Raw genomic sequence first — 18,653 nt, 5'->3', positions numbered from 1 at the left:
TAGTCTGTAATAGTTTACAAGCCCTGCCACATCCGACGAGTGTCGGTGCCGGTGTAATACGATTTGATCTTAGTCCTGTATTGACGCTTTGCCTGTTAGATAGCTTGTCAGAGGGCATAGCGGGATTTCTTATAAACTTCCGGATTAGAGTCCCGCTCCTTGAAAGCAGCAGCTTTAGCTTTTAGCTCAGTGTGGATGTTACCTGTAATCCATGGCTTCTGGTTGGGGTATGTATGTACGGTCACTGTGGGGACGACATTATCGATGCACCTATTGATGAAGCCAGTGACTGATGTGGTGTACTCCTCAATGCGATCGGAGGAAACCCGGAACATATTCCAGTCTGTGCTGGCAAAACTTTTCTTTACTGACCAAGTCATTATTATTCTACGATGTAGAAAATAGTACAAATAAAGAAAAACCCTGGAATGAGTAGGCGTACATTTCCTAAGTCTAAATCGGCCCCTATCAGAATAAAAGGTTACCAAGAATTCACATAAAAGTCAACCATCACATATGTGAAGATGCCCTTTACTTTGCCCAACATCAATTGCTGTGTTTTTTTTCGCAGTATAAACTGACTTACATCAGGACTTGTTATTTACCTCACAAAGAAAGACTCCAATGCAAGACAACGACAGTCAGCATTATTTATATTTTCCTTTTGAGGCGAAGGTGAATCAGCACTGAATCTCTATGTCACAGAGGGACACGTTGATAACAGAATACAGTACACAGTGAGATAACCAATGGGTCGGACGGTACTTTTCACGTCAATCATATTGAAAAAGCCTGTACTTAAAAACTGGAAATCAACCAATCCTCCATCATTAAGACAATGGAAAAGTCAAATGCTTTATTATCGAAATATTGAAAGTATGCGGACGACAGAGAGAAAAAAACGGTGCAGTTTGAGGCCATGTGGCGGAGAGCGATGCAGCGCTGGAGATGGGGGTGATGTTGTGGATGTTTGCATGTGTATGTTCTGTGTTGTAAAAAGTACATGGTCATAAACGTTACACACCAGCTCCTCTTAGTGTATGGTGCTTATTCAGATATTGCCTGGTTCATGTTGTGTTGCCAGCAGACAGGTCCAGGGGTATCTAGTGTTTCTCCCTTTCTCTGTTTTATTAAGAGGTGCTGGAGGGGAAGGGGAAGGGGGGTTCATTCGGTACACACTGGCAAGCTAAATGGCTGATCAATCAATTTCAGCTTGATCGATCTGCATCAGTTCTGCCTGTGTGCACACCCCAGGAGCCACTTTATTGTAAATCAATCATTTTGAAAACATCTCACAGAGGGGCCCGTCCTCACTAACAAGCCATCAATTCCAGCCGCCTGGGTGCCACCCTTATCAGGCTACAAATCAACACAGCTACTAACATCATCTCCAACCCATCTCTCTCCTTCTTCCTCTCTTTCCTTGTCAGTCTCTCATTCTCACCCTCAATCTCTTTCTCTATGCATTTATCTTCCTCTTTCTTTCCCTCTCATCTCTCTCTCGTTCTATATCTCGCTTTCTGTCTCTTGTTTTTCTTTCTGCAGCTTGTTGTGTTGTGTTGTGTTGGTGAGGCTGAGGGAGTGCAGAGGCGGCAGGAAGCCATTGAATCATCGCCACACCACTTTAGATAACCCAAGGGTAATAGTGTTTGCACATTTTAGAGAGAAATGAGGACAAATGCCAAGGAGGGTCATATATTCTGCTGCTTGATGTTGGAGTGTGAAATTGCACACATCTACTGAGAGACGTCAAGGGGGAGAAGGAGCACCAGCCCTACTCATACGCACTTCTTTAGCATCTCTAAATCACAATATTTCTCTACATTGTGATTGAAGTAATGTAGCAGTAATGAAGCGTAATATAAATCAGACACCTAACCTAACCTAACACCTTTTACCGTCAAAGAGATTCAATCTCCTCAACTGATATTTTATTTTCCATCCCTCTGTTGATATAGGAGCTAAGAGACTGATGTGTTCTCAGGCCCATTCCTGACCATCACCATGGATCCCGCCTGACTGACATGCGTTAGTGATGGAACAGGTAATAGCTCGTCACAGAACGTAAATCAAGACTAATGCCTGTGTGATGCTACCGCATGCAGGAATCAGGGGATGGGTGGCTTACAGGAAAATGTAAAACATTCATTTTGAGTTCAACCTCTCCACTCTCCCGCCAGAGAGCCAAGGTCAAAGGTCAAAGACAGGATCCATGTAATAGATGTCATCCACCACCATTTCCTCTTATTGTACCTGTATAGGATCACAGAGATATAATAAATATATATTTTCTATTGTGAATATGTCAATATGTCTGATTCATTATCCAGGAGGAAACCGTAGGATCACTGACATAATAAATATAATATATTTTCTACTGTGTAGATGTGTCTGATTCAGCAACCAGGAGGAAACCGTAGGATCACTGACATAATAAATATAATATATTTTCTACTGTGTAGATGTGTCTGATTCAGCAACCAGGAGGAAACCGTAGGATCACTGACATAATAAATATAATATATTTTCTACTGTGTAGATGTGTCTGATTCAGCAACCAGGAGGAAACCGTAGGATCACTGACATAATAAATATAATATATTTTCTAATGTGTAGATGTGTCTGATTCAGCAACCAGGAGGAAACCGTAGGATCACTGACATAATAAATATAATATATTTTCTACTGTGTAGATGTGTCTGATTCAGCAACCAGGAGGAAACCGTAGGATCACTGACATAATAAATATAATATATTTTCTACTGTGTAGATGTGTCTGATTCAGCAACCAGGAGGAAACCGTAGGATCACTGACATAATAAATATAATATATTTTCTACTGTGTAGATGTGTCTGATTCAGCAACCAGGAGGAAACCGTAGGATCACTGACATAATAAATATAATATATTTTCTAATGTGTAGATGTGTCTGATTCAGCAACCAGGAGGAAACCGTAGGATCACTGACATAATAAATATAATATATTTTCTACTGTGTAGATGTGTCTGATTCAGCAACCAGGAGGAAACCGTAGGATCACTGACATAATAAATATAATATATTTTCTACTGTGTAGATGTGTCTGATTCAGCAACCAGGAGGAAACGTAGGATCACTGACATAATAAATATAATATATTTTCTAATGTGTAGATGTGTCTGATTCAGCAACCAGGAGGAAACGTAGGATCACTGACATAATAAATATAATATATTTTCTACTGTGTAGATGTGTCTGATTCAGCAACCAGGAGGAAACGTAGGATCACTGACATAATAAATATAATATATTTTCTACTGTGTAGATGTGTCTGATTCAGCAACCAGGAGGAAACGTAGGATCACTGACATAATAAATATAATATATTTTCTACTGTGTAGATGTGTCTGATTCAGCAACCAGGAGGAAACCGTAGGATCACTGACATAATAAATATAATATATTTTCTACTGTGTAGATGTGTCTGATTCAGCAACCAGGAGGAAACGTAGGATCACTGACATAATAAATATAATATATTTTCTACTGTGTAGATGTGTCTGATTCAGCAACCAGGAGGAAACGTAGGATCACTGACATAATAAATATAATATATTTTCTAATGTGTAGATGTGTCTGATTCAGCAACCAGGAGGAAACGTAGGATCACTGACATAATAAATATAATATATTTTCTAATGTGTAGATGTGTCTGATTCAGCAACCAGGAGGAAACGTAGGATCACTGACATAATAAATATAATATATTTTCTACTGTGTAGATGTGTCTGATTCAGCAACCAGGAGGAAACCGTAGGATCACTGACATAATAAATATAATATATTTTCTAATGTGTAGATGTGTCTGATTCAGCAACCAGGAGGAAACGTAGGATCACTGACATAATAAATATAATATATTTTCTAATGTGTAGATGTGTCTGATTCAGCAACCAGGAGGAAACCGTAGGATCACTGACATAATAAATATAATATATTTTCTAATGTGTAGATGTGTCTGATTCAGCAACCAGGAGGAAACGTAGGATCACTGACATAATAAATATAATATATTTTCTACTGTGTAGATGTGTCTGATTCAGCAACCAGGAGGAAACGTAGGATCACTGACATAATAAATATAATATATTTTCTAATGTGTAGATGTGTCTGATTCAGCAACCAGGAGGAAACCGTAGGATCACTGACATAATAAATATAATATATTTTCTAATGTGTAGATGTGTCTGATTCAGCAACCAGGAGGAAACCGTAGGATCACTGACATAATAAATATAATATATTTTCTAATGTGTAGATGTGTCTGATTCAGCAACCAGGAGGAAACCGTAGGATCACTGACATAATAAATATAATATATTTTCTATGTGTAGATTTCTGATTCAGCAACCAGGAGGAAACTGTAGGATCACTGTGTATAGATCTGATTCAGCAACCAGGAGGAAACGTAGGATCACTGACATAATAAATATAATATATTTTCTAATGTGTAGATGTGTCTGATTCAGCAACCAGGAGGAAACGTAGGATCACTGACATAATAAATATAATATATTTTCTAATGTGTAGATGTGTCTGATTCAGCAACCAGGAGGAAACCGTAGGATCACTGACATAATAAATATAATATATTTTCTACTGTGTAGATGTGTCTGATTCAGCAACCAGGAGGAAACGTAGGATCACTGACATAATAAATATAATATATTTTCTAATGTGTAGATGTGTCTGATTCAGCAACCAGGAGGAAACGTAGGATCACTGACATAATAAATATAATATATTTTCTACTGTGTAGATGTGTCTGATTCAGCAACCAGGAGGAAACGTAGGATCACTGACATAATAAATATAATATATTTTCTACTGTGTAGATGTGTCTGATTCAGCAACCAGGAGGAAACGTAGGATCACTGACATAATAAATATAATATATTTTCTACTGTGTAGATGTGTCTGATTCAGCAACCAGGAGGAAACGTAGGATCACTGACATAATAAATATAATATATTTTCTAATGTGTAGATGTGTCTGATTCAGCAACCAGGAGGAAACACATCACTGTATATAATATATTTTCTGATGTTTAAGATTCAGTGTCCAGGAGGAAACTGTAAGATCACAGAGACATAATAAATCAAATATATTTTCTAATTATATGTGTAGGATAGTTTGCTCCTATAGGACACCATCCTGGGGGAGACTGAGATGGACAGAACTTTTAATCAACAAGATGTTTTGTGTTGTTTGTTTTAATGTTAACTATTGTATGTACTGTATATTTGCTTAATTGTCCCTTGTGGAATAATTCATTATTAAATATTAACACCTTGTGATTGTGCTATACCGTAGTATATTGTCACTACGGTGTATTTTCGTCTAACGCTCACGTGCATCACTGTAAACAATATACACATTTTCTAATGCTGGAAGGAAATGAGAGGAGACGTTCCAGTTTTAGAACACAAATACATCCATTTTAATTTGAGAAAATACAAAAAGAAACCATGTACAATTTATGTACAAACTTTTTGTACAAGACAGTATATTTATCAGCGGATTATATTTGACAGAGTCAGGTAGATCTACCCAGCACCATCAAATCCTCCATGTATCCATCCAAACTAGGTAGACCATGTGCCAAAGAATCAGATATGAGACGTGTGAGAGCAATGTCCTGAATTCCACCCGAACTGATAGGCAGCCCACCCCACAAAATACTGCAAGTTTCTTTTTTCCCTAAAAAAATCAACAAAGATTGCCACCTGCAATTTCAATGTGTTGTTAAGACTTAAATCCCCCCATAGTTTTATACATTTTATTACATCTAGTACATTTTCCGGCAAATACGTTATTTTATCCATCCTTTACAGTAACAAAATAGATAAACAAAAATATGTAACATACTGTAACAGTGATGTGTGACATTTCATAGTCCTGACTATCTTAATCAGACTAAAACACTCCAGAGCCACATGAAACAGCCTGGCCTGTGCTCTCTGTGCATCCTTCAGTCATTCAGACCTTCTACCACACAACAAACATGTTTTAACATCTCTCCCTGCAGTGTCCTAACAACAAGATAGGTACCTTCAGCTACAGACAGTACGACCAACACAGATGTATGATACTTTGATGAGCCCCATGTCCCTGCCCCATGTTCCTTCCTTTTCAATGCCACTTTTCGCTATAGTGGGTCTTGAAATGGGCCCTCCTCTTGACCTACAGCACTGCCTGGCACTATACTGGCATGGGGGCATTGATGGCTTGGATGTTCTCCACGCCAGTATAAATCACATACACATTTACTTCCCTTTCTGAGAAGAACTAACTCGATCCCTACTCATTCTGAGTTAGTGAGCCTGAATGACTGAATGATGCTTGTTCAACAACACTTTCCATGGCACTTCAAAACACTAACTTTAGAGGCGTACATTGCAAAGATGTGTACGAACATATTATATGGTATACAGCAGTACCATAGATTTGTGGAGTATTTGTGCCAAAAATAGATCAAGCTTAATGTAAGAACAGGTTTCAATCCAGTGTATTTTCCAGTTTGATCAAAACAGTCACACAAATTGTGGGTACAAGTATTGAAAATAAAAAAACATTCAGATATAATGAAATGCACTGGGAGACTATTCTGTAAGTATGCATCTGTTTGGGTTGTGATTTGTACCATTTGATTTCTGAGTAAAGTGATAGTTATTTAAGTACCTCTGAATAAAAAATACAACTGTAAACAAATAATACAAATTAGTTTCAAACAATCCATGGATATTACTATGGTGACATAAATGACGAGAGCTGACAAAATGGAATGTAAACCCTGATAAAGAAACTATTTTAACAAGAAAACCAATGAAGTATGTTCTCTGTACTGTGATAAGCTTTGCTGAACTGGTACCAGCTTATGTCTGCACCTCTGTGGTCGTTCATATAACCAGGTCCTGTTAAACCTGCTCAAGTCTAGTTTACATTTTTTTCCATTTATGACAAAACAATAAGTTTGTCCTTCGTCAATAGTATGTGTTATGAATCAAGTCATTGTCAGTGTCAAATATTAATTCCTTGTTTTTCAGTCTAGCGAGTATATTATTAACCCAATTATATATACATTTTTACTCACATACTTTCTGAAAATAATTATACTTGCTACAAAGTGTGACAACAATGTAAGCACAAAAGCTTCAGAAGTTCACGTCAGAACAAAATGTGTATGAGCAGTCGCACCACACCCAATAGACAGACAGAAAGCTCGGGACATTTTGCTTCAGAAAAATCTATATAATGGCTGAATATACACAACATATTGAGACACAAATATATGTCCTTTTTTTTAATCAAGAATGACAGGTCTTTAGAAAGACATTATCTTAGTCTATAATATCATGGCTATCTGTTCAATGCAAACAACCTGATGATGTTCTAACTATCTGTCACATAGTTAGAAACGCACATTCATGAAGAATGACATTATACACCCACAAAACAATACTTCAATGTATCTCTCCTTACTAAGAGACCTAATTTAGGTCAATCATTGATAGTAGAGGTCACCCAGTTTTACTCTCAGAACAGAACGAATGCCTAAATGCCCCAGATCGGGGCTTCATGCACCTTTCCGATTGGTTCACTGTCTGGGTATTATTTACACCCAGTGATTGTTTACGTCACATTTATGTTTGTCTCAGACAACAATATTTGTATTTGCTTACAGATGAAAATGAGCAGTACAATAAAGTTTATCAATACAGCTACAGAGATCCTTCAACTAAGCCCATTTACGTTTTGAGGAGCACTCAACAGTTGATACAGAAGCTCAGAGTTAGATTTATGTTATCTCCTATACAATATTGACTTAGAGCTCTCATTAGATTTATGTTATCTCCTATACAATATTGACTTAGAGCTCTCATTAGATTTATGTTATCTCCTATACAATATTGACTTAGGGCTCTCATTAGATTTATGTTATCTCCTATACAATATTGACTTAGAGCTCTCATTAGATTTATGTTATCTCCTATACAATATTGACTTAGGGCTCTCATTAGATTTATGTTATCGCCTATACAATATTGACTTAGGGCTCTCATTAGATTTATGTTATCTCCTATACAATATTGACTTAGGGCTCTCACAAGATTTATGATACATTTTCTACAATATTGACTTAGGGCTCTCACAAGATTTATGTTATCTCTTCTACAATATTGACTTAAGACTCTCATTAGATTTATGTTATCTGTTATACAATATTGACTTAGGACTCTAGTCAATCTGTATCACTGAAGTGTTACAGATTGTGCGATAGAAATGTAAATGTAATTTCCGATTGAGTCGACATATGCAGTGGTGTAAAGTACTTAAGGACAAATACTTTGAAGTACTACTTAAGTAGTTTTTTGGGATATCTGAATTTTACTATTAATATTTTTGACAATTCACACTCTTATCAAGAGAACATCCCTGGTCATGCCTTGGCGGACTCACTAAACACAAACATACTTAGTTTGTAAATTATGCCTGAGTGTTGGAGTGTGTCACTGGCTATCCATAAATAAATCAAAAACAAGAAAATGCTGCCTGGTTTGCTTAATATAAGGAATTTGAAATGATTTATACTTTCAAATATATATATTTAAAACCAAATACTTTTAGACTTTTACTAAAGTAGTATTTCACTGGGTGACTCACTTTTACTTGAGTCATTTTCTATTAAGGTATCTTTAATTTCACTCAAGTATGACAATAAGTACTTGTTCCACCACTGGACATATGCAGCGTTTATCGTGAATGCAGTCTCTGCTAAACATTGCCTTTACATTTCAATCAAACTGTAATGTTGAACTTCTGCGATATGGATTGAATAGCGCCCTTAATCACTATACTTTATCAGGGATAAGAGAGGAGACTTCTACACTTCCTCAATGATGCATTTCTAAGTATAAGCATTTCAGAATTGATATGAATAATTTTGGTATGATTATGTGAAATACAGTGATTCATTTAGAAATAAAATAATCTGATGTAATTATAGGCCTAATAATAATAATGGATTGCTTTCACAAAGTGTTTCTCACTACGTCATGTGTAAAAATAAGTACAACATGATTATGCTCATATGAATATAAAATAATTATATTTGTATGTATAAAGTATCTAGGTTAAGAAATGAGTTGGTTCATCTGTGGCTCCATACCCTCTCCTCCCCAAGGCTGCAGCTCTGTCTGGGTTGCTCTGGATCAAAAACAAAATAGAAACGGTCCATTTTCAACACGCACTGTCTTGTGCCTTGACCAGAATGACATGAAGAACACAGGCAGTATTCTCCAGCGTTCTTCATCATCATCAGTGGCAAAACTATGATTGAGCTTTTCCCTTAATGTTTACCAACATAGTGTTTAGAGGTGTCATGATGACATCAGGATTGGCAGCGGAGAACATCCAAGCTCTTTGCTGCCTCTGTTACCAACCCTGTGCCAGGCAGTGGTGGCGCTGGTCAAAGGAGGACCCACTGATGCCCATTTTACGCAATATGTGGCATTGTTTCTCCGAATATCATTGAAATGATATGCTTATTCTTTTGTTATTAAATGGGTTTCGGTTTAAATGCTTCCCTTACATTTTTAGGGCACACAGATAATGTCTGTTCACATTTATTCAGCTCAATCATAGATGGTGTATTATTGGTGATGTGACTGGGCATGATGGTGATCATAGAAAAGTGTTTGCTTAGTTCATTAGTTGATTGGCAACCCCCAGACAGAGCTAGTTCCTATACGTCATTCATGTTTGAAGCCTTGATCCCACATGCTGCTCCCTCAGAGGCTGAACCACCATCACATACACACTGATGGAGAGATGACGACACTAACACTAACTCAGATGTTCCACCAATGTTTTTGTTGAGGGGACACATTGCTGCCACGTACAGTACACACATGCCATATGCAAGATGTGTACAAGGCTGTCCTTTCACTCAATTAACGTGTTCACAAGGGACGAGACAAAGTTGTCCATTCACCCCTTTCATGTTTACACATAAGGGATAGGACAAGGTCGTCCTTCGTCCCATTTCATGTTTACACAAGGGATAGGACAAGGTTGTCTTTCGTCCCCTTTCATGTTTACACATAAGGGATAGGACAAGGTTGTCCTTCGTCCCCTTTCATGTTTACACATAAGGGAAAGGACAAGGTTGTCCTTCGTCCCCCTTCATGTTTTCAGGTTAAGTTGATCATCTGCGCTGTATTGTTATAAAGGGGCTCAGGCACCATGCGATGATAGGAGCTTGAAAGACGGTCAAAGACATCATTATGATCCATAGCCATTGTGATATCCCCAGAACAGATGTAGGTACAGTGTAGCTCTATACGGTCAACCAGCTTATCCCAGAACTATCTCTTACAGTACTCTGAGTCTCAAGACAACTGATTTACAATATGATCTCATTCTACATGACTCGAATGCATTCATTCAGATGATTACTCAACAGCATGTTGACATACAGTAGCATACCCTAAGCAGTGATGTAATGGATCTGTACACCTCTTCAAATGACAAAGTGAATCGACTACCAAAAGGTTCACATTTCTGTGATGGATGTTGTTTTGGGAAGATGTCAATGTTTCCCGTCGTCGTGTTGCAAAATAACGTGATCAGTTTTAGTGCAAATAGAACAGAAACAGTGTATAAGTGGTCAGCCCCAATGGCGTTTTTGGGAGATGTGGTGAACGATGAGCGAACTGCCGTGACCCTCATCCTCCAACAACAAGTAGTAACCTCAAAATACAGTAGCCATGGAGTCTGGTCACACGAAGAGGTGATGAACGATTGCAAATAATTACAGGAAGTACTTAATCTTCTCTCTTCAATTCTTCAAATAATTTCAAAAAGTGCTAAGGGGGAGGGGGTGTACAATCCTCATTAGATTGTCATTATGTACATCTCTATGGAAGATTGATAAATGAAACATGAAGAGCATGGAAGTAACATTACAGGTATACACATAGATACACATAGGAGACCCCTTCCAGTTGTGGTGTTTATGTCAAACCCTTGATCTGTAGAATGAGTGGGGACCAATTAATCATCATCATCCCTGTTTGCCATCTCTTATCTCCTTTCGTAAGAGCGTCCGAATTCTCACGAGTCATCAAGCGGGCCTGGTTTTCAGCATTCATCTTCAACTTCTCTGATTGGTGGTATCAGACTGCTAGTGGATTTGTATTGGTTGACTTGGTTGGCCATGTGAGTGCTCATGGGCTTGATCTGAATGTTCCGTGGGTAGGCATTTTCTGGTTCATCTGTAAACCATTTCCTTTCTGCGGAGGGATGGGGCAGAAACAAAGTGTTAGTGTTGAATAATCCATACGGTGTCATGTCATATATTCCTGTCTCAGTATAAGTAGCCTTCTTATATAGCATGAGGGAGGGATCATAGGTTTCAAGTCAGGTACTTCATTTCGTTCCAGGTAAAGTTATTTCAACTTTGGGAGTGTGTGCATGTGGGTCTGTGTGAATGTAAGTGTGTGTGTGTTTCAGTCAACTTAGTGCTCAGGCAAGTGTGTTACAGCACAAGTGTTTGATGTTTTGAAACTATGCCTGAGGTGAAGCAAGATGTCTATCGCCTGAAATCACCACAGAGTTATGAGTTCGAAACATGTCAATTTGAGGAGGTTTCAAGCCTACTCTACGAGAGGTATGATCTTTAGGTCATCAAATGTCTACAGTTCATGTTTGTATTATATAGTGTGTGATAGGCAACACTCTGTGGCTCCAGTTGATAGTGTTATACAGAATCCGGATTACAACATATTTCTATCACTTGAACAACATCTGATCACATTCAATAGGAAAGAATATGTGCAAACACACAAACCTCTGACAATGCAATTTGTCTCAAGTTGAAATAAAGCAAACAAAAAAACATGATATGTAAATGGTACAAAATAGAGGCTCTGTCAGAAGAAAACAAAGAAAAAGCATAATCAGGTGAATTAGGGTGTGAAGGAGAGAAAACAGAAAGGCAGGAAGAGCCAATGCAGAGATGGTCCTGGGCATGACAGGGAGAGGGTAGAGGCAGCGGCAGCCATTTTGCTTTCCATTTGTCCAAAAGCAAAACTTAAACTGAGGCATGATGACTTATCCTTACAGGAAAATAACAGAAAGACTATAAAACCTCCGCTTGTCATAACAATTGCCACAGGGACAAAGTTATGATTAGAACCCCACGTAAAGGTTGCTATTGTAATAGTAGGACATGCAGAATCGTTAACTTGCATACCTTGGCTCATTCTATTCATCCTTGTTGCACTTCAGAAAGAGAAGTAGGTAATCTAAGTAAGTGAGGTATTACAGTCTATACAAGGCAAATAACACGTCTCAAACACAATCACTGACCTGACTAGATCTCTTGCTGTTCTCTACAGTATGTAAACACTGACAACTATGGCTATTCTCTAACGTAATCAAGGCCTCATTGACAAAATGTAAAATGCTATTTCAGTTTACGTCCTAAATTGACCCCAACCCTACTTGTCAGATGTTCCCTTAGCCCTGTTTATGTTTCTAGATACTGAACACCTACACTTCGCCTCCCGATGACACCATGTTTGAAAAGCATTGAAGGCAAATGCTAAGGGACATTTAAAATGACACTAAGACATTTCAATTGGTCTGTTGTCTTTAAGCTTAAGAATGGACATTGATAAATGATCTATCACTGTTTAGGGAGTACTTAGTAGCATGATGTCTTTTCTTACCAACAAAATCATATTCTCTGGGTAATTTTACAATTATTACTTCCTTATCATTTAATATAACTTAAATTATATATTATATTCTGCAAAACACATCCAAATTTAAAACAGAACTAAAAAAAAGCATTTGAGATGTAGAACTAGGACCATGGATATGCCATGTCTCAGAACAGACACAATAACCAGATAGATGTCAACACAGATGGCTTAATGACGTTTATCATTCATGGACAATCATCTGGAACATCAGCTTCTCTGGTCAAAATGTGGTCATGTTGGGTAAAATGTTTAGTCTACGTAAATCATGTTACATTCAATCCATAACCATGGCATGCTGTTGGTACGTACACTAACAAATAAGCAGGCTATACCAATATGAGTCAAAGTAAAAACATACTGTACAGTGCATTCAGAAAATATTCAGACCTCTTCACTTTTCCACATTCTATTATGTTACAGCCTTACTCTAAAATGGATCAAATCAAATCCTCAATCTACACATAATACCCCATAATGACAAAGCCAAAACAGGTTTGTATCATTTTTTGCAAATTTATTAAATATTAATAACAGAAATACCTTATTTACATAAGTATTCAGACCCTTTGCTATGAGACTCGAAGTTGAGCTCAGCTCAGCTGTTTCCATGGCTCATCCGTGAGATGTTTCTAGAACTTGAATGGAGTCCACCTGTAATAAATTCAATTGATTGGACATGATTTGGAAAAGAACACACTTGTCTATATAAGATCCCACAGTTGACAGTGCCTGTCAGAGCAAAAACCAAGATCGAAGGAATTGTCCGTAGAGCTCAGAGACAGGACTGTGTCGAGGCACAGATCTGGGGAAGGATTGCAAAAAATGTCTACAGCATTGAAGGTCCAAGAACACAGTGGTCTCCATCATTCTTAAAAGGAAGAAGTTTGGAACAACCAAGACTCTTCCTGGCCAGACGGAAGCCACTCCTCAGTAAACGGCACATGACAGCCCACTTGGAGTGTGCCAAAAGGGCACCTAAAGGACACTCAGACCATCAAAAACAAGATTCTCTGGTCTGATGAAACCAAGATTGAACTCTTTGCCTGAATGCCAAGCATCATGTCTGGAGGAAACCTGGAACCATCCCTATGGTGAAGCATGGTGGTGACAGCATCATGCTGTTGGGATGTTTTTCAGCAGCACGAACTGGGAGACTAGTCAGGATCGAGGGAAAGATGAACGGAGCAAAGTACAGAGAGAGATCCTTGATGAAAAGCTCCTCCAGAGCGCTCAGGACCCCAGACTGGAGCGAAGGTTCACCTTCCAACAGAACAATGACCCTAAGCACACAGCCAAGACAACGCAGGGGTGGCTTTGGGACAAGTCTCTGAATGTCCTTGAGTGGCCCAGCCAGAGCCCGGACTTGAACCCAATCGAACATCTCTGGAGAGACCTTAAAATAGCTGTGCAGCAGCACTCCCCATCCAACCTAACAGAGCTTGAGAGGATCTACTGAGAAGAATGGGAGAAACTCCCCAAATACAGGTGTGCCAAGCTTGTAGCGTCATACCCAAGAAGACTCAAGGCTGTAATCACTGCCAAAGGTGCTTCAACAAAGTACTGAGTAAAGTGTCTGAATATGTATGTAAATGTAATATTTCAGTTTTGTGTTTTTTTTTTAAATGAGCAAAATGTCTAAACAACCAGTTTTTGGTTTGTCATTATGGGGTAGTGTGTGTAGATTGATGAGGGGGAAAAAACAATTAAATTAATTTTAGAATAAGGCTGTAACGTAACAAAATGTGGAAAAAGTTTAAGGAGTCTGAATACTTTCCCGAGTGCACTGTACTGTGTCTTATCGAGACAAAATGCCTGCCACGCCCGTCACCGGCCTGGTACAAAGACAACATATGATTGTTATAGAAAGACCTACGTTCCTTGTCATCTTTCGGTGATATTTTGCGTTTCAATGAGGTCGAAGGAAATTTTTAAGACAGTTTGTCGGTGAAAACAATGCACATCAAAGTTTCCCCTTAGTTCCATTGATTAGATCATGGTACAGTAGCTATGGAGGCAGGCAGAGATGTCAGAGCAAGGACCACATGCTGATGGTTATGGAGCAAACATTGCACAAACATGACGTTGACATTGAGCACAAAATCTCAGAAACAATAAACATACAGACAGAGATAACTGACCCAAACAGTGACACACACACACATTTTGGCCACAACTCTACATAGACACAACACCCACAGGAAACTTTTGGGAACACATACTACACAGACACAGACACAGACACAGACCATACCATACCATACCATACCATACCCTACCCTACCATACCCTACCCTACCATACCAAACCATATATATATATATATATATATATATATATATATATATATATATATATATACATACATACACACACACACACACACACACACACACACACACACACACACACACACACACACACACACACACACACACACACACACACACACACACACACCTCCTCCACCTACTTCTGTTTGTGGCCAGCCTCCCGAGCCTTGCTGCTGCGGTTCTGGCGGTTGGTGGTGGGGATGGAGTGGACGGACGAGCTCTTTTTGCTGGATGAATGGGAGGAGTGGGAGCTGTGGGAAAGGCTGGTCCGAGACTGGCCCGCGTTGTGGTCAAACTGCATCAGACAGAAGATCAGGTCTGTGGGGACCAACTCAAACTCATACGGAGGGTTGGTGATCACATACCTGTATAAAGGAAAGGATAGGAGTTGGTAGAAAACAGAACAATACTGATTAGTCAATGTATAATTAAGCAATAAGGCCAGGGGAGGGGGGGGGGATGTATATGGCCAATATACCATGGCTAAGGGCTGTTCTTAGGCTCAACGTAATGCAGAGTGCCTGAATTACAGCCCTTGGCCATGGTACAGTGCATTCAGAAAGTATTCAGATACCTTGACTTTTTCCACATTTTGTTACATTACAGCCTTATTCTAAAATGTATTAAATCAATCTTTTTCTTCATCAATCTACACACAAATGCCAAAGACAAAAACATTTTTGCATATTTAGCGATTACAGCCTCAAGTCTTCTTGGGTATGACACTACAAGCTTGGCACACCTGTATTTGGGGAGTTTCTCCCATTCTTCTCTGGAGATCCTCTCAAACTCTGTCAGGTTGGATGGGGAGCGTTGCTGCACAGTTATTTTTAGGTCTCTCCAGAGATGTTCGATCGGGTTCAAGTCCAGGCTCTGGCTGGGCCACTCAAGGACATTCAAAGACTCCTGCCACTCCTACGTTGTCTTTGCTGTGTGCTTAGAGTTGTTTTCCTGTTGGAAGGTGAACCTTCGCCCCAGTCTGACGTCCTGAGAACTCTGGAGCAGGTTTTATCAAGGATCTCTCTGTACTTTGTTCCGTTCATCTTTCCCTCGATCCTGACTAGTCTCCCAGTACCTGTTGATGAAAACATCCCCACAGCAAGAAGCTGCCACCACCATGCTTCATGGTACGGATGGTGCCAGGTTTCCTCCAGACGTGACGCATGGCATTCAGGCCAAAGAGTTCAATTTTGATTTCATCAGACCAGAGAATCTTGTTTCTCATGGTCTTGAGAGTCCTTTAGGTGCCTTTTGGCAAATTCCAAGCGGGCTGTCATGTGCCTTTTACTGAGGAGTGGGATCCGTCTGGCCACTCTACCATAAAGGCCTGATTGGTGGAGTGCTGCAAAGATGGTTGTCCTTCTGGAAGGTTCTCCCATCTCCACAAAGGTACTCTGGAGCTCTGTCAGAGTGACCAACGGATTCTTATCACCTCCCTGACCAAGGCCCTTCTCCCCCGATTGCTCAGTTTGGCCGGGTGGCCAGCTCTAGGAAGAGTCTTGGTGGTTCCAGACTTCTTCCATTTAAGAATGATGGAAGCCACTGTGTTCTTGGGGACGTTCAATGCTGCAGAAATGTTTTGGTACCCTTCTCCAGATCTGTGCCTCGACACAATCCTGTCTCAGAGCTCTACGGACAATTCCTTCGACCTCATGGCTTGGTTTTAGCTCTGACATGCACTGTCAACTGTAGGACCTTATATAGACAGGTGTGTGCCTTTCCACAGGTGGACCCCAATCAAGTTGTAGAAACATCTCAAGGATGATCAAAACAGGATGAACCTGAGCTCAATTTCAAGAATCATAGCAAAGGGTCTGAATATTTATGTAAATTAATGTTTTTATTTTTAATACATTTGCAAAAAGTTATAAAAAACAGTTTTCACTTCGTCATTATGGGGTATTATGTGTAGATTGATGAGGGAGATGTTTTATTTCATAATTTTTTAGACTAAGGCTGTAACGTAACAACATGTGGAAGAGGTGAAGGGGTCTGAAAACTTCCTGAATGTACTGTACATTGGCCATATATCACAAACCCCCGAGGTGCCTTATTGCTATTATAAACTGCTTACCAACGTAATTAGAGCAGTAAAGAAAACCTTTTGTCATACAGCCAATCAGCATTCAGGGCTCGAACAACTCAGTTTATCAAAACAAATATATCACAGAAAGCTAATGGGGCGTGGTTGAAAACGAATCAGTTACAAGATTTCAAAGCAGATTTATTTCAAATAAAAAATATTCTGTGTTAAGAAGCATGAAGTCGAAATGCATCTAGTTTGTAGAGTTATCTATTCACATAAGTGTCTACGATAAACAGTATAATATAATGACAGAACTGCTAATATTATAATGGGAAACAGCTGATGTTGTTACACCTTGACAAGTGAGACAGGTGGATGGAACACTGACTGTCTCACCGTTTGGTACACTGACTAGGTGTGGCAAGGTGAGCGTCTCTCAATCTGTAGATTCCGAAGCACAACATGTTGTATGTCTTCAATGCTTTACAGAACAAATCTCCATAGCAACCACCATCCTGGAAAACAACAAATGGCAAATCAAAAACAACATCAGGGTGTGTTGGCTTATAAAGTGCAATCATTTGTCTAAATGACAAAATAATCCAAGTTTTTTTAAATGTCAAACTGCAGTGCCCTGGATACATCCTGCTGTATGTTTTGGGGAAAGAGACCTTCTTCATCCCAGAACACACACACAGCAATGCTGGGACGAAAAACCGAAGCATTTTGCTTACGTTGGTAATTTTAGGTGATTTGGCTACACAACATTCCTGTAGATTGTTCTAGAACCATTATTTGGTCAACAGTAATAGCCTATGCATTATGGGGATTCCTGCTCTGCAAGTATATGCCTGTCACCGTTTCGCTGTCGACAGCTGACTCTCCCTCCCTCTCCCCACTGTGTGCATGGAGGAGGGAGAGACGCATTCTGACAAGCACAAGCATATGGCCTTTGCTCAAAATCCTATTGTAGGAAAAAGACCGTTTTCAAAGTAACTACTGTTGTTCTAGTTACAGAGAGGACAATCATATCATGTATTTCTCACCTCTTAACATTGAGTTCATGGCACCACTTTACAACGGGAGTAGGCTTTAGTGTAGTAAGGTTTTGTTGCATCGCGGGCCGGAGAGCGTCATTTGCAGTGAATAGGCCTGTATCCTAGCGCTGGAAAGTCTTTAAAGGACATGAGCCTAATAATTCTAGCTAAGGGTTTTGAGTTCCCACTTCCTCTGGTGGTGTATAATACAGCCTATAGGTCAATAAGCATAAAGACGTCGGGAAATTCTCTGAAGAGACTAAATGAAATCTGATCATTCTGGAGGTTGCACTTCAAAATATCAATCATGCATTTCCTGGATATGTTAGATGAAATAGCTGACTTTTTGAAGGCTCGAGAACTATAGGGCCTCTCTACCAGTGAAAGAGAGAGAACATTTAGAAAACGCTGACGTCATTTTCAGTTTATAACCTGTGGAAAAATGTGT

General features: G+C 39.2%; 1 protein-coding gene across 1 annotated transcript in view; it reads right to left on the bottom strand.

Annotated features, from left to right (window-relative positions):
- Positions 1–8,689: 8,689 nt before the first annotated feature.
- The window catches only part of LOC112251626 (calcium-activated potassium channel subunit alpha-1-like), a 350,091-nt gene continuing 340,127 nt past the window's right edge, over positions 8,690–18,653 (bottom strand). Inside the window, exons 26-28 of the mRNA XM_042299053.1 lie at positions 17,565–17,683; positions 15,283–15,507; positions 8,690–11,336 (exon numbers count right to left, since the gene is read on the bottom strand). Of these exons, the coding sequence (XP_042154987.1) occupies positions 11,315–11,336; positions 15,283–15,507; positions 17,565–17,683 (366 nt within the window). The 3' untranslated portion in view covers positions 8,690–11,314. The remainder of the gene's footprint in view (positions 11,337–15,282; positions 15,508–17,564; positions 17,684–18,653) is intronic.

Source organism: Oncorhynchus tshawytscha, linkage group LG16 (genome assembly GCF_018296145.1).
Source record: "Oncorhynchus tshawytscha isolate Ot180627B linkage group LG16, Otsh_v2.0, whole genome shotgun sequence".
Taxonomy (NCBI): Eukaryota; Metazoa; Chordata; class Actinopteri; order Salmoniformes; family Salmonidae; genus Oncorhynchus; species Oncorhynchus tshawytscha.
This window is presented reverse-complemented; position numbering and strand designations above follow the sequence as displayed.